At 45.5% G+C, this 24541-nt stretch overlaps 1 protein-coding gene across 2 annotated transcripts in view; it reads right to left on the bottom strand.

The window, feature by feature from the left end:
* Positions 1-245: 245 nt before the first annotated feature.
* KCNAB1 (potassium voltage-gated channel, shaker-related subfamily, beta member 1) overlaps positions 246-24541 on the bottom strand; it is a 67760-nt gene continuing 43464 nt past the window's right edge. For both annotated transcript variants that reach the window (XM_010013939.1, XM_010013940.1), the window contains exons 3-14: positions 18910-18947; positions 17372-17451; positions 16517-16561; positions 15334-15378; positions 14649-14692; positions 11162-11248; positions 6149-6234; positions 4882-5002; positions 4151-4245; positions 2477-2597; positions 1379-1467; positions 246-754 (exon numbers count right to left, since the gene is read on the bottom strand). In XM_010013939.1, coding sequence (XP_010012241.1) covers positions 665-754; positions 1379-1467; positions 2477-2597; positions 4151-4245; positions 4882-5002; positions 6149-6234; positions 11162-11248; positions 14649-14692; positions 15334-15378; positions 16517-16561; positions 17372-17451; positions 18910-18947 — 941 coding nt within the window. In that variant the 3' untranslated portion in view covers positions 246-664. The remainder of the gene's footprint in view (positions 755-1378; positions 1468-2476; positions 2598-4150; positions 4246-4881; positions 5003-6148; positions 6235-11161; positions 11249-14648; positions 14693-15333; positions 15379-16516; positions 16562-17371; positions 17452-18909; positions 18948-24541) is intronic.

Genomic DNA, 24541 nt, shown 5'->3' on the forward strand with positions numbered 1-24541 from the left:
TTTTATTAACCTGACATGCGTGTTTAGGTTTTCTAACTGTGCTCTTCTGGCTTGTACCCAAATACTTCCCAGGAGCACTCCACAGCTGAAATAATTGTAGAGTTAGGAGTTGAGCTATCTAATTTCTAACTAATTCTTACATCCTTTATTCAACTACAAATGAAATCTAAAGTATATATTCAGCATAAAAAACCTGAAAATTTGAACTTGCCCCTTCTGTCTGTTAACCTGAAGAAACTTTATAGTTGAGATATCCCAAATGTGGTTTTATTAAAACCTTAAGTTGTATCTGGCTTTTCTTCATTGAAAAATAGATCTGTACATCCTTTGTTAATTACCAAGTACCTGAAGGTTATAAATTATTTTTTGCTTTACAAGTGTTTTTCACAGCACAAGCATGAGGTGCTAAGAGTAAAGTAAAAATTAATGAATTCAGTCGAAGGTAAGAAAATACAGTATTATTCTTGGTTAGAAGAGAGATCAACTGTGCTTTGAAATTTCACTGCAGATTAGTAGCAATAGCACACATCTCGAAGGATCCAGTGACATTAGACACCGAGCAGCAAGCTGCTGAATGATTCTCATGACCGGATATTAATTCGGGGCTGTACTTCCGTACAGAGCACTTCTAAAACCATGCAGTCCAGGTAATTCATGCATTGCATTATGATCTGTAGTCCTTCTTGCTGTAGGGCTTATTTCCCAGAATATTATCTATTTCATTTACAATATGGGATGTCATTTTTGGAAGGACCTAGGGGTAGAAGAAAAACCATGTTTAATCAAGCTTCCATTAAAGGCTTTTCCAAATTTAAATCTAGATTTTGTCAAATAACATCTCTGGGGTTTTGTGTGACAGATACTTAAACATTCATCTAATACTGTTCTCCCTTAGAGGAAAAATGACTGTAGTGTATTTATACTCAGCGAGAGAACCACAGACGTGCTCCTAAACTTCATATACAGAATATTGCTCAGCTGCAGCAGAAATCAAGCTGGTAGCAGGAACATCAGAGGAAGCTCTTATTGCTAAAAGCAACAGAGAATAATTAAGGTAGGTGCAAGTGACACGTGCTCTGTAGAAGACTTAGTGCAGTACACAGTGTGTACTGGTTTTCCAGATACATTAGACCTGCTGATGCCACCCTTTTGTTGCTGGATAGGACTATGGCTACCACAAGTGGTGGTAAGTCATGGTGGTGCACCACAGGTCTGCCTAATTAACATGCATCACTAGAACTGAACGATGCCTGAAACAAAATACTGAAACTATGTAAGAGGAGGGTGCTAATCTTGAGGTACACTGGTTACCCCACATAGAGCTGAAGAGCAGCTAACCCCCCACCTCTGCTGAGGTCCCACCACCACCTGCACTTGCCTGTATGGCTCCAAGGTTCTCTATCAGCTGCTCTGGGTTGGAAGATCCTAGAAGGACAGAGCTCACACCCTCGTTTCTCAGGCACCATGCTAGGAATAAAGTCACAAGATTGTCAGGAACATAGGCTTCACAACATGGCATTACTCCAGATGCTATCTCTATTTGAAAAATAATGACAATATTATTTGTCTCAATCTTCACTTTACTCCTCCAGCACTACCAGAAAGATGCACGGATCATGCAGCAAACCACCTAGCAGATCTTCCAGCATCCCACCTGACCCTGGTCCGTGGGCCAGCAGTTGTCTTAATTGTAGGCTTTGGGTTTTCCCTGTCACAAATCACAAGGATTCAGCTCTTGGCTATTTGAACTAGGGATCATTTCTCTAACACGTATTTTTCAGCTGAACAACTGATAGCTTCCATGTGGGGAGGGACTGTTCAGAGAAACAGGCAGGTCGGGGTTGAACCCCAGAGGGTGGCCCAAGGTACACTAGCCTTCTCGTCAATCAAAGCCTGGTGATGATGCTGGAAACAACCTTATTTTAAGTAATTTTTTAACTTTACTGCTCAAAACCCAACCAAACAAAAAAGAATGTTGTTTTTGTGTGAGGCTAATGGGCTAGAGGTTACTTCAAAAGCAATACATGGCATTTTAGTAGCCTACAGCCTGTTTTATTTTCTTCTTTTCCTGTGTTCCTTGAAATGCATTAGCCTTTTCCCAATGAGGTGTTGCATTGCTGATCTGGCATTTTGTTCCATAACCCCTGACAGCAAATAATCATTGAAGTGTTTTAAATAAAACAGATCTATAGATGCAGGCAGACACAAATCATCTGTTGTCCAATTTGAAAGATGACACGTCTTTTTACCATTTATCTAACTATCACTGATACTTAAACAAATAATGGGAGCACTAACAGAATACCAGCAGTTTTAGGACTTTATTTCACCTCAACTTGTCTCTCAGCAACACATAAGGCACAAGATTTCTGTCCATGATGCAGAGTATTTCCCTCTGCACTATGAGGATGTGAGCTAGGTCCTGCATTTATGACAACCATGAAGGTGCAAGGATAGCGTCCCCTCCATCACCTACCGACAGCCAGCTGAGGCAGAGTGCAACCGAGGCGCACAGCGATGGGTGACAGGTCTTTCAGCTTCACCTGCTGCTTTCTGCCTTCCTCACTTATGATTTTCTCTTTCAGCCACTGGTAGCACTGGAGATTAATGACATTGCAATTGACTGTTAACTTTAATCTTCCAAAATAGAAAGTTTAAGGCAATTATAAGCAGCTCTTAAAAAGCCATATCCAACCCAGAAGGCTGAATGGCACAATGCTTTGCTACCCAAAGCAATTATGACAGGGGCCAGGAGGTCTCCTGTGGGAGCCTGCGTCTGTATCTCTCTGGCTTATGCAACCAATGGACTCAGCCCAGAACCTGGAACCTCCACAGTTTTATTTTTGGACCACTGGATCCCATTGCAGAGTGGAAAAAAGTGAAATATTAGTCAACTTGAGAAGATTTTTACACCCCCCCCCAAAAAAAAAGAAAGTGAGAGAACATCTGATCTTGTTCAAAAATCTATTATCATTCAAGATTTAAAAATTAATTAAACAAAGCTGAGATTTTAGTTCTCCCAGCTCCAGACTTGAAACTTGATTCTGCTTCACTCACATCAATTTAATTTGGATCCCTCTCTGCAATGCTACATTCTTATCTGGCTTTTACCAAATGTTAATAATGTATTTTATTGTGGAAAAAAATCCCAAATGCAATGAAATACCACATTTGAAAATGCTGTCTTTTGTGAATAAGTCACTGTAGACTGTATCTTTCCTTTTAAAAGCACCAAGCTGAGCAAAAACCAACACAGAGACTTATGTCAGTCTGCTGGCACTTGTCAGGCAGCATTGGCTTTTGCCCATCGGCTGACAGAGAGGCTCAAATACCATTTTGGTTGTTTTTTTTTCCCAGATCTGTGACATTTTAGTGCTCTGCCATTTTCCAAACCATTTAAACAATATGCCTGCCACAGGTATGGTATGGGAGAAGACTCCATAACCCCCAATAAGAATAAAAGCAGGATGACGACAGGAGAAACCAACACTGCGGTGACACTAAAACGCCAAAACATGTTAGAGAGGGCTGCTACGCTGCCCAGCAAAGGGCAGGATCGCTGAGGACCCATGGGTTTCACTGGGTGCTGGGGTCTGCCCTGCCTTTGGGGCTTCCAGGAAGGATGCTGTGGGGATGAGCTCCCAGCACTGCTCACCCACCCTCGCTGCCTGAGCTAGTGCCCAGGGAAGGGCAGGCAGAAAAATAATGTCCAAGTCTGGCTTACCCTTTTGAGGGGGTTAAGAGGGTCTGAAGTCACAGCAGCTGTATCAATTACTGTCAGCCGGGAACATTAAGCACGACAAAAACCTTGGGCTTGTGCCTTTTCATTGATAATGTCAGGTAAGCGTTAAGGGTTGTGACAGCATCTTTCTGCAGACACACACCCCACCCCCCCGAATCTGGCTCCAGTTGTGTGATGCCCCACAACCAGCTTGCAGCCATCAGCTCACTGCCATGGGGAACACGAGCATCTTTATAACCCAGATTCTCCTGCACTTTGGAGTATGGTTGCCAGAGAAACCAAGCTGATCTATCAATACAGCAGCACACAGGCCAGCCTTCTCACAAGGGATCTGTTTTCCCTTTGTTATTTTCCTGCCCTCAGAAAAGCAGCACATCTACTTATCTCAAACATGCAATAAAAAAGTACCTTTAATGCAGCCCTTGAGCTTTCAGGGACCCCATTGCCATATTTCCCTGAGATGATCCCACAGGCTAGTGGGGACCATGTCATTGCTCCGACCCCTGCAGAGAAAACGGAGAAGGTGATTTTAGAGGACAGGGAGAAATCAGAGTTGTATCAAAAATAGGACTTTCAGTTTAAAAAAAAAAAAAAGTGCAAAACAATTACTGCTTGTTTCTGCAGCTACTAGCAGTGATACTGAGTTGCTGTCTTCCAGGAAGATGCTCCTGATGCTCTTAAGGGACATCAGCAGCATCTTCTTCGAAAACACTGAGTAGCTTATTCATCCAAAACCCTACTGTGAGATCCTCCAGCTCCATCCTGGAGCAGCTGCAGCAAAGTACATGAAGTCCTGACCACCTCCCACCCCTTCACTCTCAGACTGGTCCTCAGCACAGCTGCTCCAGACACCACGGCATGAGGTGTGCAAGGCGGCATCATTGTCTTCTGATGCACAGGAGAGGTGGCACCTGCACTGTCCACATGGGTCTCAAATAAGCAACAGCCATGGCAATTAGCACCTATTTCCATTGGGGGCATAATAAACCAGTTTTTCTTTTAGGTCATTAGATAGATACTCATCTGTCCCCTTCAGATACAGGGAAGGAGAGCACTGTTCCCATGTAGAGCCCCACGCCATACTCTGTATTTCTTTCTGCAGAGGAAATAGCTGAAAGGCACAGCAGTCTCAGACTCACCAATTTTGTGATATAATTCCGGCAGCTGAACCTCCACTTTCTCCCTTTGAAAAAGATGGTATTCAGCTTGTTCACACACAGGTGGTATCATGTTAAACTGCCTGGCTACGGAATAGGCTTCCTGGAGAGAAAAAAAAAACAAACAGTAGGTAAAACACTTCATTAAGTAAAAGCAAACTGCAGGACATAACCTATGAGCCAACACTCCTTGAGTGTACAGGAGAGTACAAACTCAAGTTTCATAATCTCTTAGCAAGGCTGTGCACATCCCTGTGAGTGCTGCCATGCTGAAGCAGAAGCACAGCTCTGTCCATGGCTCCACTGCTTCCCTGCTGCTTCCCACAGCAGCAGAGCACATGCCCACCCTTCTGTCTCCTCCAGCCCAAAGCTGTGTCAGCACCAGCTCAGCAACAAGCCAAACAGCTTCCCAGCTGAGATGGTTGGTGCTGAGCTTGTTTATTGTATTTTGACCCCACCACAAGAAGCAGGGACCAGCAGGATATTCTTGGCATCTCCTAGAATCATAGAACAGTCTGGGTTGGAAGGGACCTTTAAAGGCTATTTAGTCCAATCTCCTGCAATTAACAGGGACATTTTGACTAGATCAGGTTACTCAGAGCCCTCTCCAGCCTGACAGTGAATGTTTCCAGGGATGGGGTATCTGCTATTCTGGACTTCTCTCTCAAACGCTTCTAACACAGCATTAAGGATGAGCTGCCAGGATGCTGGCTCCCCAGGCTAGGGTTTTTCAGATAAAGACAATTAGGAGGCCCCTATGGCTGGCTGAGCAGGAATATTTCCCATCTGCACCTCTGGGCATGACATAGTCAGAGCAGTGCTGCCTGTGGGGACTTCTCCCTCACATGGGGACCATTCCCACTGCAAGCAGCTCTGATGGTCCTGTGGGTCACAGAGCTGCTGCTTGAGCAGGGCATCAGTGGCCATGGGCACAGACATCCAACAGGAGCTTTATCAAAAGTCTTGAAGTCAGACAAATAAAACCAAAATGAAACAAACCCCAATTAAATGAGCCAAGACACCCAAACACCCAAACCACTAGATCAGCCCATAGTCTTCTAATTAATATTGGGCTCATTCTGGAACAGGTTAATTATTTTAGGTGAAGAGATGCTGGATGGAGTAAGACTCAAATATCACAAGCTGAGACACATACTTGTATGTCAGTTCCCACCATAGCTTCCAGCAGACTCTGTGGCCTGGATGGAAAATTAGCAAATGTCAACACTTTCCTAAAAACTGACTTTACCATGATCTCCATAGCGCTCCAGCGCGACGTTCCCCAGTACATCGCCATGCCTTGATTTATTACATGTGTCATTGCTCGGACGATTTCTAAAGGAGGAGGAAAAAAAACTAGCATAAGAACTGCACAGAAGCCAATTTTTCAGCACCAAATCCTCCCAAAGCTGCTTATAAATGCCAAGTATGCCGACAAGCCTGAGCAGCTTTGCATTAAACACTACTTCTGTGTTTTCTTGCTCAAGCATGGATGAAAAAGCATTGGCAGTTCAAACATAAATACATTTATCCTGCAGTTGTTTAAAAAGTGCTTTTACCAACTACTGCCGACCACCACCTTATGATAATACTTCTTTTAAAATCTAACACAAGAGGGCAGCACAGTTGAAAAATACACTAAAAGATAAATTTATTTTAAAAATTGTTTACTCAAAGTATATATCTGGTCCTGCTTCTTTCTACTAGAAATATTAGGATGCTGGGGATAAAGTTGCAAAACTGGATATGATTCAACCCTGCACCGCTGAGGGCACCTCTGCAAAATCCAGCATAGCTCCTTAGCGCAGTAGTCCCATGGTCCTTGGTTTTCCTTGGGAAGATGGAAGCCTGCAAGGCTACACACACCAGGACAGGATCTTTAATTTCCATCCATCAGACCTCTGCTGAGCAGCCCTGCCTTCTTGTGGGGGTTAAAAGCCCACCATAAACTTTAGTTTGCAAGAAAAGGAAAAAAACTTGTCTATCCCTCGTGGTTACCCAGGAGGTGACAGCCTGTTAAGATGCCTCATTGGGCTATAAAGGAAATAGCCTGTGTTAACTGTTTGCAACTCATTTTAAAGCCAAATTTCTCCCTGGGAGCAGCCTGCCAGGTATGTATCATCGCAGGGGACCAGGCAGTGCCCATCACATCACTGCTGCAGAGGAGCTGGGGACTGAGCAGGGTCCTCAGGACCTCCTCAGGGTCTGAGGAATGACAGTGTCTGCAGCATCAGGGACATGGTCCTCACGAGCAGCCACGGGAGCATGAATAACTGCCCTGGCTGCAGTAATAAACTGGTATATCCTACTGAGCTTTGGCACTTTGGAGCTGAGCCGCAGCTGCCAGGGCACCCTCAGTACACTGCTAAGATGTTGCACATCTCTTAAAGGGCCAAAAATGGGATCAACTCACTCTGAAAAGCAAAAGAAAACAGTACTTAGTCACCACTCCCAGTGCTGCATAAGGCACTTTGCAGACAGCAAGCACTGCCACATCTCAGTGCACTCTTCCCTTGGGAAAGCAGGAAGGAAACTACAGTCTACACCTACACTGTTAATTCTGACCCATCAAACTATGGTGAAATGATTCTGGTCAGACACAGGGCTGCAGAGAGAAGCCCTATGTGTCTATTAAATCCCTTGGCACATCTGCTGTGAGTTGGACAATGACTCCAGGCACTGCTGTCTCACGATCAAGATGAGCTGCCTTTTACATCATGAGGGTTCTCGTCCTACTTATGGAAAGGAAAAAAAAAAAAAAAAGAAAGAAAGGAGCTTGGCAGAGGGGAGATTACACTGCCAATCTTCACATTATTGTGAGATTTCCTCTGCAGGCAGCGACAGGCAGCTAGAGATGATGAAGTCTCCATTTATAACGTCGGAGGACTGTACAAGAGACACCGTGCCTCTTGTGCTGGGCTGGTGCCTTCCCACAGGGAGAAGGGAGATTTCCTCTCAAATGAAACATGGGCTTGAGGAGTTTTTTCCCTCCAGTGAAGAGCAGAGTTTAAATGGCAGATATTGTTTTCTCTTTTTTTTCCCCTCACCTTGTTTTGGGCAAAACCACACTTTTCTCTGTTTCTAAGCATTTTATCCTCAGGCACGTAGCAGTCCAACAAAATGCCCCATTACCAAAGCAGATGCCCTGCTACCCGCAGGCTATGTGTGACAGGCAGCTGTATGACAATCCCTCCCTCCTTGCTGGCTTCTCACTGGGTTTAGTTTTCTATTTTTGCTGCACTACCATTTAGAAATTTTGATAAGCATTTCATCATATGCCTCTTACACATCCCAGTCCATGGTTGTTTTCATTTCTCCCACCTCTACTCCTTTCAAGAAAAACTGAAGTTAAATCAGAAAAATATATATATATATCTTCTTGTTTACCAGAGACTGCTCCTCTGGGTATGGCAATGGGAATGGCTCATGAAAAGCACATGCCCGGATCCTTTGGTTTGCCAGCTGGATGGCACAAATGGCACCAATTAAGAAGGGGAGATTTTTTAAATATAAATGAATGGTTTGAAACCCAGGAAACAGCCTCCAGAAGCATAACAGAATCTTGAAGTAGTTTAAAGTTTAAAGCCTTGTTTGCCAAGGCAGGGCATGCAGTGAGAACCCATTTCCCCAGCACCCTGACAATAAGGGATCTTACCAGGAGACCCCAGGGGCCCTCCTTCCCTGCAGCCAGAGCTGCCCTGCTCATAGGCTGGAAAGGCCACTCAGGATGTAAAAAAAAGCATCTGCTGGCACATTTGGGGGATCACATCTCATGCCTGACTAATGAGGCATGAAGCTCACGGAAATGCAGGAGAGAAGCACAGGTCCTTCCATCACCCATCTCCCTAGGTCTCCATCTAGGGGGGATGTCCAATGGCAGAGCCACCCAGATGCCAAGGGATAGCCCCATAAACAGCCAACCCAGTGTGGACAGCCCCTCATCTTGCCTGTCCCAGCAAAGCCAAGACCAGCTCCAGGGTGAGGAGAGACACGGCTGTCCTGGCCAGGGACCTGAATGCCCGGTTATGCAAAGAGCTTTGTGAGAAGCACTTATCTCCAGACATAACTTGAAGCTAATATTCTATTGCATTTACAGTGAAAAGCTTTTTAATTTGCTCTGAGATTTTTTTAAAAAAAGATAAATACATTTGTGATTTTTAGATTAAGCAAGCTTTGCCTGCTGCTTTGGGGATTAGAGTCATCTACGATAAGGACTTTTGTATTATATTCTCATCTTCTTGTATTAGCTCTCCATTACTCATGCCTTCTGTGGCAGCCTGAGCTGGGCCATGACCAGCCTGGGCAAGCAGGAAGCAATTCTGCTCTGGATGGGGTGGACCACATGAGTATTTCCAAATGGCTGATCCATTGCCTGCTGATACCTACAGACATCACAGCAGACAGAGGACCCTGAGAGTGAGCAGAGAAACCTCACCTGCTTGCACTCAGCAAATGAAGAAAACAAAATGAACATGTGAAGTCCGTGTTTTGATTTATTTGGTTGTACCTTACACAGCCACACAGTTTGCTCAAGCAGGACCCTCATGAAGGTTACCTACAAATCATTCTCCATCAAAAGCAGCTCTTTGGCTCATGGGAAAAGCATAGACATGTAAGGAGATAGAGCAGGGATTGTACGTCTTGTGAAGGTATCTCAGCACTTATTGTGCATGCCAGATAGCGCAGAACTGACAGATGGTTCAACAGATGCTCTGGGATAGAAGTGGCTTAGTAGGTGAACCATAAAAAAAGCACAAAGTACATAGAAAGAATCAGCACCACACCATTCATAATAAAAATGTCCCTTTTTTCACCCTGCTCAAAGTCTCAACAAGCACCACAGTTTATACCTACTGCCAAGCTCCAGCACTGCTAGCAGTATCTGTAGCATCTTAAAAGCTGCAAACACCTGCGATCAGCTGCATGGGCATGGGAAATATATTCAGCACTGCCTCATTAGATGACAACTGACTGAGCAGAGAGGTCATTTCTCCCTTCAAGATACAACATGCCATCTTCCTTGACCTCATCAGCTACTGCAAAACCTGCGACAGTCCTAAAATCTCAAGCCAGTTTCCTGAACCCATAGCTGCTGGCATCGTTCAGCTGGGGCCGTGGTACTGTCATTCATCCAAGGTTCACGACACAGTTAAGAAAATAGGTGTCACGACCGCTGAAAGCCAAGCCAAGAGCTTCGAAGAGGCCTGTCAAGCTCCAGGTTTGTTTGATTTACATGTACTCATCTATGACAGATTCTGCAGCCTACAAGTCTTTCTTCTTGCTGCTTTTTATTTAGCTGTGAAGCTAATCTTTTGCCACTGTGTGAATGGGTGTGTTAACTTCAGTGGGAAAAGAGAAGGAACAGGAACTGGTGCCCATTAAATAGGGCACTAACCCAAAAATATATTGATGAAGGCTCCTGAATAACTGGGCTACATGGCCATGTACCAGACACACATACATAATTATCAGCAACTATTAAGCATAACTAAAGCGCACAGATAGTCACAGATCTTGCAGGTTCCTAAATCCATTCCCTGAGTTTAGCAGCCTAAATTTAATAGGAACCGTTCCCCAGCAGGACCGAGGGGTGGGTGGCTGCGGTGGAGAGGCTGAGCCCAGCTCTAGGCAGAGCATCACTGCTCTCCATGCCCAGGGGGACCCTGTCATGCTCCCACAGGCCACATTCTCACACGACATCTCAGCTGAGCCCACGAGAGACTCAGCTTATGCTGCTCAGGTGCTTGGGGCAGTCAACTGTACTGCTTGCCAACTGGTTCTTGTTTCTGGCCATCACCCCCCCAGTTTCAGCACTGGGAGAAGTATGTGCTATCCAGGCAGTCCAGGGGACGGGGACAGGGACAAGGATGAGGATGGCAGCGCTGGCATGTTCCATCTCTAGAGGTAGGCGCACCAGGGGTAAGGACATACAGGTTTCACTTGACACAGAGACCTGCCTTAAATACCAACAGAAATGCACTTTATCTAAAGAAATTGGGAAAAGGAAATAAAAACCTCAAATAATGTTAAAGCTACCACTAGGACACAAAGAAAACTTCAATTTCCTTCCAAGAGATACAAATTAACTTCATTGCAGTGTAAATGTGTAGGGCTCAAGGATATCATGAATGAGGTATTTCATATTTGAGCTGCTCCACCTGAATTTTAATAAAAAATTGTTTTTCATTTCCTACCATCATTAGTGTAAGCCTGTAAGCCAGGTTCAGCCACACTAAAACCTCCAATTCAAGCTTTCACTAACCTTCCATGGGGGTATTATTGTCTGGCCGGTTGGCAAAGACAACATCCACATATTCCAGCTGCAGTCTCTGGAGAGAAGCCTTTAGCCCTAGAAACAGCAAAGCAGAGACAAGAACCTGCATGGTCAGTGTGAGGCAGGAGTATGGTGGCACAGAGCCACCAGGTACAAAACAGCACTACATTAAGACTAAAATATGACGCATTGCATTCATATACATGCGTATTGTATATGCACACACAACACCATATAGCATATAAGAAGAATGCTGCATAATGTTGTCCCATAGCTGTGCAGGCACATTAAGAAGAAAACACCGGCTCATCCACATGCAGAGTCGCACTCCTTCCACAAGCACTTGTCTTCCCTCCCTGCCCCCGCGCAACTACACTGAGATTTGGACTGGCTACCAAGGGTGCCCATGGCAAGCCCATCAGAAGGCAGCTGCCAGGGACCAGTTCCAGTGCCCTGCTACTGTTCAAAGTTAATTTAATCTAAAACATATCACAGAGCTGTTCTGTGCAAGCCCAGGGTACATCGCTTCCATCCTGTCCCACTTAACAAAGCCCTACCCCAGGGGACCTTCCAGAAATGCAAGCCCATATGGGAGGTTGGTGGCACTTAGATACATTATGATGAGCAGATAAAGAACAATGGCGGGTTTTACCCTCTCTGCAGGGTAAGCAAACTGTGCCCAGCAACGCATTGCATAGGGAAGAAATTGTTTTGCAGGGCAAGACAAGGCACTGTTTCGCAGCTACAGTCCAGGACTGCCCAGGCTTCAATATCTTCTCTACAAGGACTGGATGGGAGATGGCATCAAAAGAGAGAGAGAGACAGAGACAGAGACGAGGATTTCTAACACTTATTTTCTATAAATCTTCCCAGGAACAAAATGTTTTTGAGTGTTCATGAAGAATGAGCCAAAATAGAGCAGTCTGAAAAAGTTCACGGAATTTTGAGATGAAAAAAGATGGCCATTTTTGCCAAATGTATTTATAGAAAATAGCTAACATTGACCTTAACATTATACGCTATGTGTTCTGTGAAGTTATTTCAACTGCTGCAAGTATTTTTCTATCATTTCATGAAATAACTCCACAAGAAATAGAAAATGGATGAGTTTGGACCACCTATGACATGGCTGCAACACCTCTGAACACCTCTGGACAAGCTGGGTACTAGGAGGCAAAACTGACTGTGCTCTGGTGATGCTCCTCATCACTGAGAAATACATCTTTGAGACAGAAGATGTCCAACCCTGCACCCCATGGAGGGGGCTGCTCTGCTCATCGTGTTTGCCAAAGACCATGTTGATCCCACCTCACCCGCTTGAGGGTATGATACAGGTGACAGCAACATCCCAGCTGAGAGGTGGATAATATAAATATAGCAATATTTTCCATATAATCTATGTTTTAACATACACAGAACAAATTCTGGTTGTTGAAATCTGTGGCAAATGGGCTGTTGCAGATTACGATGATAAAACATGCAAATGGCCAAACGCAAGTTACAGCTGCCATTTCTGGCAGGCAAACTGGATTTTGTGCAGCCAGATGCTACATTCTGATAAGCAAAGACCAAAGCGTACCTCCTGCCTATTCTGTGGTGTGAACAGCCTGGTCCCCCTGCATCATCAAACTACAACACCACAGCACTCTAGTAATGTAGATAAGCCCAAATTTTCTTTTCCGATTTGTCTTGGCAGCATACACTAGCTTAACCAGCCACCATGGTAAGCAATTAGGGCTTATCTCATAAATCGAAGACTAATTATCCAAGCATACACAGTGCAATAAAGAGAATCAGTTTTCATTGCTGCAGTCATTATGGCATGTTGGTTTATGGAGGGTGCCTCTCCCCTGGGGCTTCAGCCCTGAGTTATCCAGGCTGGCATCGCCTAGCAAGAAGCTGCTCCCTGAGGACCAGCACAGTCTGCTGCCCTGCTCTCCCCAAGGACTTTGGTGTGGAGCATATAATTTCCTAGTAACCCAAAGAACATGTTTTGCACATCCGTCTGTGGCAGCAGACAGAAATGGGTCAAACCACAAGAGGCAGGCGGTGAAAATCCCTCTGCAGAGATCTGAAGCACAGGTACCAAGCCTGATGCTCCCCTGAAGGCTGCCAAGCCACCGAGGACCCAGACACCCCCAGTAATTCCCTTCCATGGCTTTATGCAGCTTTTCTCCTAACCCATGCTACTTTTACTCAGAATTTAGGTAGAAGACAGACCCACACCCTTGTGCTGCTGGCTGTTTTTCTGGGTCTGGAACCTGCTTACAATCTGCATGGGGGAAAGTTATTGGCCCCTGGGTCCTCCCTGGGTTTTTTTTTTTTTTTTTTTTTTGGGAGTCTGCTGCAGCCTCATTCAGGAACCAGCCCAGGCTGGCACTGTGATCCTTAACATGATAGAAATATGTCTTTTATGGGTGCATTTGTGTCCTGCATGTAAAATCCTCTGCAAGTTATAGTTGTGCCCATGGTCACTGTTCCTGGGTACCTGACCCAACATCCAACAGTCCCCGGAAAGAGCCATATCAAATGTAACACACTTATCCATATAGAAACACATATGTGCTCTCACTCCCTCTCCAACAATAATGCATACAAAAGAACAAAAAAGCAATTGGAAGGAAGATGAGGAGCATCTGTTAGACCCAGCAGAGACTTGGGTGAATAAATCCTGGTGGATGAGCAAGATAGCACACAGCATCTCTCAGTGGGATGCAGGACTGGATGCAAGGAGCCATGTAAGGGAGTGTACAAGAAGATAAAACAGCACTGAGAACAAACTACAGCCCTCCCCAGCCGGCTGCTTGGCAGATGGGACCTGGCACCCCTCCAGAGGCTATTTCTGCAGGCTGACATCATGCCCTGCATCCTCATCCCTCCCTGCTCCACTGAGGGAGCCCACGGCCATGTCTGTTGACCACACACTGCTGCTGACTGCCCCATCCCTTCTGGAAAAGGGCTGGGGGGTATCAGCAGAGCAGCTCCAGACCCACCAGGCCTTCCTACCTCCTGTCATCTCGCAGCAGCTGGGATCAGGGCTGTTCTTGAGGACAACCATGCAAAGCTGCCAGGAACTCGCATGAGGCAGTAAGGTTTTGCAGCATGGCAAACCCTAGTTGTACCAGATAAGCAATAAATCTACAAGCAACACACACAGCCAGCCAAGGACAACACACTTGCTTATTATAGCAAAAAACCAAAAGGTTATTGTTTCATAGGGGTGTGGTAGAGAAGGCTTTTTGCGTGCATGTGTTTGCTAGCACTTTTTGAGAAAAGCCAGAATAATCCTTTGGTGCATTTAGGGTATCTCAGAGCCAAGCCCAAGAACTGTCCTGGGCAGCACTGGCATGGGGGAGCAGTGAGCACCAGGCTCAAGTAGACCTGGCTCACAGGAGAGCAATCACTCTGGGGTCCAGGTGACCCTCTATGAGGGCACCCAGGCACAGCCAAACCCCTGTCCCATGGCAACATGTACCTTCAATGATGTGTTTTCTTGAAAGCCCTCTTTCAGTTTCAGCTCTGCAAAGGAAAAAAAGGCACACAGATGTTAGAGATCTGAGATGCTAACAATTGGGGAGTGCCAATTTTGTATTCTGGTTTAAGCCTCCCAAAAATGAAGTTACAACTTATACAACAGAGAGAGCCTGAACCTTGTTTGGGTTCCCAGTCTCAAAGACAACAGCATCTTTGATATGTAATAGTACTGCTAATTTAACATGGTAAGAGCCCTGCTATGGATATTACCAAGCTACTTGTTGACACTTACAAGCAGAGAGGTAAGGATACTGGCAGGGCAGTGGGGGCTGCTGGGGCCAGGCAGCGGGCCAGGGGATGAGGTTGTGCCCTGGCTGACCCCAACACTGAAGCTTCATTGACATCATCTGCAATTTTGAAACAAGGCCTCCCCTTCACCCTGCACCTCCCAGAGCTGCAGAGATGCTCGGGGTGGGAGCACACCCAGCACGGCTCCCCAGCCTCTGCTGGCAACTGCCACCTCTGCTAAGCTCCATCTCCCTAAATGACTTGGCAAAATGAAAAAGAGAACAGCAGCAACAAGCCACCCCTCCAAGGTGCCACTGATCTCCACCAGGTTGTACGGCTGTAAAAGGGAAAAGAACGAAGCAGCAGCAAACACCATTACGAGTAACTGCAACACTTACTTTCCACCCCAGTACAGTTTTGTTGTTATGACCAGACTGGACCGTCTGCAAAAAGAACAGAAATACTATTACTGTTAAAAACAATTACAAGTAACCAAGCAGGATGCTGCCCATCAAGTGGGTGTCCACACATCACTATGATCCTTTTTACAACAGGTTACTTTTCCTACACTCAGGTCCGCTGCAGGCAGGGAGTGACCATGGACTGTTGTCCAGAAACAAAAGCTAATGCAAGTGAAATTACAAAAAAAAAAAAAAAAAAAAAAAAAAAGTACATTTTTAATTATGGAGTAAGCAATCTCCAGAGCCTTAGTCAAGGTTATCCAAGTCCAGTGCCTCTCACCGTCATGCAGTATTCCCAGAGCTATTAAAACTGAGTATTAAATTCTCTGAATTAATCTATAAATTCCCATGTGATATCCAACCAAAGATTTATCCTTTGCAGACTACCTTACTGTGTAACTGTACAACACACAATTTCTCCAGCTTTTGCTAGACTGTTGGGGTTTTTTTCCCCCCTTCCACAGTATCCAGAATATTTCTTAGTGACTAATCATCCCTCTAACACAGGGGGTACTGATTTGGAGAGAGCACCACTAGAGCTCATTCTTCAGTTGAAGGCTGAACATGACACACACAGGAGGTCTTGAAAGATTATGTAAATGCTCTTAAAACTACACAACATATGGTAATGTGCATCATTTAAATTAAGTATCATCTCCTACCAGGCTACCCAAGATGAAGGCCCATCACAGCTTTGCATTCTTAATACACAATGTTATATACAGAGATAAGGATACCAATGTGCAACCGTCTGTCTTGATGCACCATGCAAGGCAGTGACGGTGGGTATGCTCAGAAGTTGTCTTAACTGCACCATGCACAGAGACAGTGGTCAAGGCAGCACAGCAGGCTGATGATTGCAGCCTTGTGAAGCTGGTCTGCGCTCCCCAAAAGACAGGAGAGCATTTTTGTGTGGCACTTGGAAGGTCTGGCTGCTGCAGAAGTCCTTTCTGGCTGCACTGCATGTGATCATTGCACAGGCAAGCTCCTGGCACTGCCTGGAAGCAGCAGCACCTGCTCCTGGGCCAGCATCACCTAACATGCATCATTTTTAAAACCCAGAAGGATTCCCATATGCCCAGAGGTCCCATCCATTTGCAGGTGTCTGGCAGTACAGTACCTCCAGCCCTTCTTCTTCAGGATGTTCCCCAGGATGACCTCAGCCCTGTGCAAGAGAGAGAAAGCCCCGTGTGAGGGGAGACAGGAGGATGCTCAGTGCCAGGTAGATCACCATGGCTGCTGTCTACCCTAGCCCTCTGAATGTCTCCCCCAGACACTGGCCTACAGCACTGCTATGGGCTGTGCAGCCCTCCCCTCCCCTGGTTATGGTGACCCAGTGCTGGCTGGGATGGGTCCCCTCCATCACTACCAAGATCTTGTTACCCACTCCTGCAGGTACAGAGCTGTACCTCTATGCACTACATCTGCTTGAATCTGCTCTGGGAAGGCAAAGCCATTTTGTCTCCACTCCGGGGATGTGATGTCCTAGTCCACCTTTTACACTAAATACAAAGCTGTATAAATCAGCCAAAGTCAGATAAATTATGGATGAATATTTCCCACTCCAATTCCACATTGACACTAAGAGCATTAGCTTGGCTGCAGCCAGAATGGTTCCCGTGCTGGGATCTGTGCCTGGGAGCTGTCACTGGCACAGGCCATTTATCACCATTAAAATGCACACTGACTTTTCATTTATTCAGGACATTTTTCTACTTGTACCAACAGGATGGGGCACAAGTGATACGTTTCAGTCTTCAGCTGGCTACAAGAGGGCTTGGTTTAATTTTTTGTTCGATTTTTTTTTCACAACAATACTCTAAACATAAAGGTTTTTCTGCTCCCCTTCAAGGAGAAGGGGGCTTCCCAAGCACCACCAGGGCCAGAGCCTTATCTATCATGAGTGACTGACACAGGGAGGAGCAGAGCCAGGAGAAGGGACCCCAGGGAAGTGGAGGGGATGCTGGGCACTCACTTGCCAGCTGCATACACTTCAGCTGTGTCAAACAAGTTGACGCCGCTCTCATAGGCAATGGTCATCAGCTGCTCAGCCACCTTAGGGAACAGAGACAGAGAGGTGAGGGGTGGCAAGAAAGGCCACGTCTCATCCTGCATGGGGAAAAGCCCTGAATGCACAAATGGGCTTTAGCAGAGCAGGGAGAGGTGTAGCATCCTCTGCCCAGGGGAACAAGACCCTTCGGCAGGGCACCCAGTGGGATGTGCACTGGCCTGAGAAGCACCAAAACATGGTGCATTGGATTTACATCAACTTCCCCTCTGACTCTTCCTGGGAGGAATTCGTCTCTTCTCATAGGAACTTTCTAATAATAAAGCGATCAAGAGTTCTATAGGGTTATAGAAAATAGCCTGCAAATCTGTGGAGATTAATACAGAAAGGATATTTCCATGGTAAGAATTTAATTGGGTTTGGGGTTTTTTTGGCTGTCATGTGGCTCTCCAGCAGACATTGCTGGGTATGTAAATACCTGAAGGTAATTTCACACAATGCCCATCGAAGTGCCAGGATTCCCCCTGCTTCCTGGGGGGATTCTGCACCCAGAAGGGGCTGGCAGCTCGGGCAGGGGGGGTACCAAGCCAGAGCATCCATGCACAGCAAATGTCCTTAGGGTGGGCATCCCTCAAGGACAGGGCTGGGTTTCAGTCCTCTTTTTCCATGCATGAACACTTTGCACTGACTTATTCTAATCAAGGAGGACAGGAGAACCAGGGAACAAATTTATAATTGAAACAAGTCATCTCTCTTCAGCCTGCAATGCCAAGAAACAGGAATGAACTCAGTAATCCACTGTCAGCAGAAGAAATATCACCAAAGAACAAGCAAATTGAAAAGCAAAAAACCTTTGAGTTCAGACTCTTGGGCTGTTTTCCTCCTGCCAGAGTTATTTTGGGGTTTGTCATGTACAAGAGGGAAGGCAGCCGGGAGGTTGCTCTCCTTTTGATGACTAGCCTCTGCAGCAAACCCGAGATGGAAGGAAACCCACGTGCTGCCCAGCACTCAGAGGATTATTAACTGAGATTAAGAGCCACCTGGTACAGGCAAGAGTGCGTAGGAAACCCAAGCTCATTTTCATGTTTCATCTTATTATGTAAAAACATATTTCATCAGGCAGCTCCTTGTAAGCTGAGCCCCAGCCTGTATTTATGACTGTTGCCGATTACATACATGATGCAAAAATAGTTTCCAATTTCCGCTCCAAGAGCGGTGCCATTGCCAATGGTAAGGAGGAAATATCTCTCCAAAGAGCGTGGAAAAGAAGATCACTCTCAGGGATGGATGGTTGGTTTTTATTAAAGTTGACTTCTGGAAATATCAGTTTCATTAAGGTTTTTTTGAAGCAGAAGCTCAAGCTTTGTGTTGCTTTGCTTAGTACCTCTCTGTCATTTCCTCGTACAGAAACAGGCTCCTCTGATTTCGGTAGTCATGGTTTCATTTAAAAATATCTCATATTGGTTTTTATTTCATGCATTGCACTTAGACCAAGCATTACTTACCTCATCTGAGATTTGACCTCCAAAAGTGACCCATGTGCCTAGAAAGAACAAAATAATCTGTTACTACAAGTGGTTTTTGCAGACAAAAAATTTGTTCTACCAAAATTCAGATTCCTTGGTATCAAAAGGGTTTTAAATAGGGTTAATTGGCTTAGAGGCTGCTGCATCCCCGAGTGAGAGGTTCTGCAGCCAGGCAGGACAGGGACAGGCACTGGAATCCCCTCTCCTGAGGGGACAGGCATGTGGACATGGGACTGGCCCATAAACCCATTCAGGGAAGCACTGACAGGACTATGTGCTGTCAAAATACATAGTTTTATTGAACTCTGAAGCTCTTTGCAAAACTAAGTTCATTTTCCAAGGCTTCAATTTGACAAATTGGAAAAAAATTATGGTGCTAGTGAAACATGTCATTTGTGGATTGAAATTCTTCCTAAATTTGTGCTTCAGCATTTAGCATCGCACAAGCCAAAATTACAGCAGAAAAAAATACTTCTATTGACAAGAAGTATTTAAAACCCGAAGTGACTTTTCCCCAGGAGCTGCTCCATAAAGCCCATGTCCAATACCAGCACAGCCGATGAGCAGTGCTTTCACTAGCTGGCTCAAAACATAGCTGCAGTTTAGACTCAGTTGCAGACCAGTCTATTATTAGGAAAAACTGGGGGCATTATTTCTTTATGACCACTGTTTAAAAAGTAAATATTGTGTGGTGGAAATAGCATGTGGATCAAACTGGATACTCCTAAGCTACAAGTGTACTATTTCCTATATATATTTTATATGTGTGTATATATAAGTATATGTATACACACACACATATATATATATATATCTTAGGAATACTTATTTCCTAAGCCACTGGAAGAGATGGCTTTGAGATGGGGAAGCACCAGGTCACATATGGGACACTGCTCAGACAGGCCATATGCACGCTGGCAGACACCCCTTCTGCCCTCCTTCTCTGACCTTACACAACACCCCATGGAAAGTGATGCTGAGAGACAAGAGAGGTCGCTGTGACATTACCTATGCCTTTTGCAAGCTTGTCACAAGGTCACTTTGATCCACAGCGCTTTTCAAGACCTACACCCCAGCTGCATATAAAAGTACATGTTGCTCATTTAATGGATAGGTCAATGCTCACGTGGCTCACACAAAATTCCCCAGAATTTAAAATTCTGCCTTATACCATCCCTCAATAAGGAGGCCAGAGAGGTTCAGACCCAGCACAATTTGGGCAAGATGGAGGAGACTGAGGTGCCAACGAGGGGTTGAGCTCTGATGTTGCTAAGAGGGGAAAAAATTAAATGTTCCCTGGCTGCTTGCACTTGTGAAGATGCAATAGGTACGTAAGTGCTCCCACATCTTCATTAAAAATGTATTGGTTAGCTCATTGCTCACAGCAAGTGTGGAAGATGAACCCTGAGCAAGAGTCAGAAAGCGGAGAGTGCGCCTGCTGCTAGTGCTCGAGCTGCTTTGATCATTCCCTTGTTAGAACCAAAACAAGAAGAGTTGTCTCTGTTAGGAGAATCTTGCTCTCTTAGTCAATTCGAATTACTTTATACATGGTTTCTTTGAGTGCAGATAAAGTTATTATTAAACATGTATGCTTACTGTGCATTTAAACTGAAACTCTTGGTTTCCTGCAGAATAACCCAAGTTCTGGAAAAGCAAAGATTTCACAGAACAGAAATATCTAACACAGCTAATGCTACTGAAATAAAAAGAATCAGCAAAGAGCACACATTTTTAGCTAATTTTGCATTTACTTCTGCTCTCTGTAAGGGCAATAATCAGGCAGCAGTAGCACGCACTGATCCCAGAGCTGCCCTACAGCAGGCAGGCACCACTGCCTGCCCTGCTATGCCCTGACAGCTATAGACCTCAGGAAAGGCACTTTCATCCTGGGAGTAAAATACACTCTGGTCGTGCACAATAAAGATAAAAATGAAAATAGGTTTCAGTTTATCATTAAGCTTCTTGATGCAGATGAAAAAAAATCCAAATGAAGCCTAATTTCCATGTTAAAGCTTCAGAAGTGTTATTTTTATGGGAATACATTAAAATGCATTTCTACTGAAAAATGGGTTAAGACTGTTTATCCCAAAGCGATTTCTTCACTTAAGTATGCATGGAGGTCCCCAGCACAGGTGAGAAGAAAGGCAACTATTTATACACCTGGTGGATTGCGCAGCCTCTCTTGAATTTCAGTGGCTACAACCTTACAAAACAAATCATGCCACAACGAGCCACAGAGTACATAACAGAGAGACAAAATGCTCAAGTGTTTGGGCACATGGACAGCAGCCCAGAGCTGGCAATGGCTTGTGTAAGAATAGTGAGTGCTTTCTCTCTTTAAATACAAGCAAATAAATATATGCAATATGTACCTGCCCTGGATCTGTCTGTCTCCCCCTGTCCTCCCAAACCCAGCTCAGGGAACACAAGGGGCCTAGAACCCTAACCCTGTCCTAACATCATCAGGACCACATGGGTAGGGAATCCTTGGGGTATTCTTTTTCCCTTGATCACTGCAAAACCAGCCAGGGAGGTAAGTTTTTGCTCAGCAAGGTGATGTCTAAAGCATCAGATGGGGTCGGGAAAGCAAGATGCTCTGGTACAATCCCACCCAGAGCCAAGAGCAGGGAAGGCAGCACACAGTTCCCCCAGGCATTTGGTGTAGGGCACCTACGCCCAAACCAGCCAGGGCAGCTGCTGCTCAGCTCTAATTTAAAGAAAAGTCACTCCAGAAAGTGCAAGGCACACTTGGCATTTCAAACAATGACTGAGGATGATTCACAACCTCAGCCAATAAGAATATGTTGGAAGAAAAATATACTAGATGTATATTTTTTTAAATCGCTTTTTCTCCTTAGTAAGTCATTGTCTTTCTCTTGCATATTCCAACTCACTCTCTACAAACACAACCCCCCCATGACACAGCATGGCAGTGGCAGATAGACCTCCTGCTCCTGACCCTTACCCATAACTTTGTTCCTTTGCATTGGAAAATAATTCCCCAACTGGTTATCCTCACCTTTGACTGTGGAATTTCTGTATTAAAACTAGATTTGCTCCATTTCCAAAGCACCCCAGAGCCTAGCAAGGTGTGATTACCAGTGGGTTATTTACCAATGCAAAACTGACCACTAAACAATGTCATCGCCCGCAGATGCGTCACTTCTGCAGGGGAAAAGAAAGAAAAAAAGGGTTCCTGGCTGAAAGCCAAAGCTTCACCTCCTGCCAGTACAGTTTCATCCCTGGCTTGCTCTTGGCGAGGACGATGCCACATAAAGATCTGGCACATGGGTCTGGTCTGGTGCTGGAGTGACCAGCAAATGCTCAGCCCTGCAAGCTTCAAGTACCTGGGTGCAAATCAGATCCCTCCACCACCATCCCAGGTCAGTGGATATTTAGTGTTGGGTTTCCCCAAAGCAAACACCAATGAGGCAATGTCAGCAGCTGACCCCTTCTGCTTACAAAACATCTGGCTTTGCATCCAATTGCAAGCACAGGGTATCCTGCCAGTGGCTGCAGGAAAGTTTCTTGTCTGCTCTTGTATACTGAATTGGATTTGGGGGTTTGGGATGGCTGGTTTTGTCCTGCTGCTCATTTCCCTGGGGTTGGGGCTAATCACCTTGTGGGAGCATGTCCCATCATTTTCTAAATATCAGAAGGCAGAATTCACTCTGAACTAACTACCAGAAAGAAGTGACCTTATTTTTCCCTCTGCATCACACTCACATTTCAGAACCAGCATCACAGATAGGGCGTCACACCAGCCTGTGCATCTGTCAAGGGTTAAACTGTTAAGATTCCTCAATTAAAGCCTCACCCAGTGTTAATTTGCTCAAAGGAGGAGGTGAAAGCCCAGCTGGGCCAAGAACAGGGATCAGCACCAGGATGCTGCAGGAGCTTGGTCCCAGGGGAGCTCACCCAGCAGAGCAGTCCCAGCTCCGGTGGGAGGTTCAGTGACCCAGAGTTATGCTCAGCCACCATCACAGCAACCCTTCCCAAATGTCTTTGCTTGCAAAACTCGCTGCTCACACATCTGACCTAGTGCACTCACTCAACACTTCTTACACTGCAAGCAGCGCACAGCAAACGAATTAATTAGAGTGTCAGCTAGGAGAAGCAGGACATAATTAAAGGGTATACATCACGTTAGCACTGCCTGCCTGCGATTTCTGTCCTGCTTCACATTTTTCTCCACTTTTTCATACAGGATGAAGCACACTCCCACCTTGCTGAGATTTTGGAAGGCTTTTAAGGAAGATTGTTGAGCCATCAAAACTTCAGTGAACCTTAAATTAGATTTTCATGCTGCAGAGAGTTTAGGGAAACACATTTATCTTTTAGGGAACTGTAAAAAAGAAGCTATTTAGAAAAGTCATGTAAGCCGGCACTCGAAGCAGACACCTGATGGATCTGCAGTGGGAGGGAGGACGTGCTGTGCTACAGAAGAAATACCTGTGCATTCAAGAGAAGGTGGCAACTGAATTTCAGGCTTTCCAGTTCTCCCCTACTCCTGCACACACAGCAAGGGCTATAAAGCTCATTGCTCTGGGAACAGGCTGAGATGCCTGGATCCAAATGGATGTCCAGGAGCTATCCCCCAGCCCTGCCTGTGCCCAGAGCAGTCACTTGCTCCCTCCTCAGCCCCCCTCATCCTGCGCAGCTGCGCTCACAAAGGCGCAATATATTTAGATGCTGCTGCAGTTCCACATGCTTGAAATTAAAGAAAAGCTCTGCAGAACGTTTTTTCCTGCTGCTACTTCCTTCCCGTAGCTTTTCTCCACCGCAACAACATTGGCTTTTGGTGAAACTGTAAGGATGATAAATAAAATCTCTGTGCAGATAAGACAACAACTCCTTTCAAAGCCTGGATATATTTTAACCAGAAGAGCTCTTCTTGGCGGAATAGGCTTTATATGACTTGTAATACAGGATGACTTTCACATTTCATTCTAGTTTAAAATCAGATCTCAAAGTGTGTTGAAAGAAATGAACTAACCCCTCAAGCACCTGCCCTGTGAGCACAACCAGCACCAGCTGAGGATGGAGCAGGGAGCTGGAAGGGGACATCCACAGGCACAGCAGTCACCAAATGCAAGCAGACTCAGGTCCTTGCCTGCTCCTGCCTTCACCCAGTCACCCCTGAGGCAGCAGCATAAGAGCCCAGCACACCCAACCACTTTCCTAAAGACCTCTCGGTACCTCCACCTCCCCGTGCCAGCACCTCTGACCCCCAAAGCAACAAGGACCCCCATTTAATGTGAGGCCCAGGCAGAGCAGAGCATCCATCCCTTGAGGGTCTCTGCATATTCTCATGGCCTTCTCACTCCTGATGCCCCAGCTTTGCAGCATGGGAAGCTGCTCACAGGAAGAAAAAGAGCCTCCAACAGCCTCACCCTATCTACAGAATTTGGTTTGATTATTGTTTGATGTGTGTGTGTATATACATATCTACACACACACTTTTAAGCATTCTTCATGTGAGCACCAAAGAAATTACTCGCATGAGTAAAACCATCAGGAGCTGTCCAGTCCATCGCACATACTCTTACTGGGCAGCTCAAGGCCATCAGCAATGTACTAAAGCCTGCAGGAACTACAGCATCAATACAGG

Source organism: Nestor notabilis, unplaced genomic scaffold (genome assembly GCF_000696875.1).
Source record: "Nestor notabilis isolate BGI_N333 unplaced genomic scaffold, ASM69687v1 scaffold21204, whole genome shotgun sequence".
In the NCBI taxonomy this organism is placed as follows: domain Eukaryota; kingdom Metazoa; phylum Chordata; class Aves; order Psittaciformes; family Psittacidae; genus Nestor; species Nestor notabilis.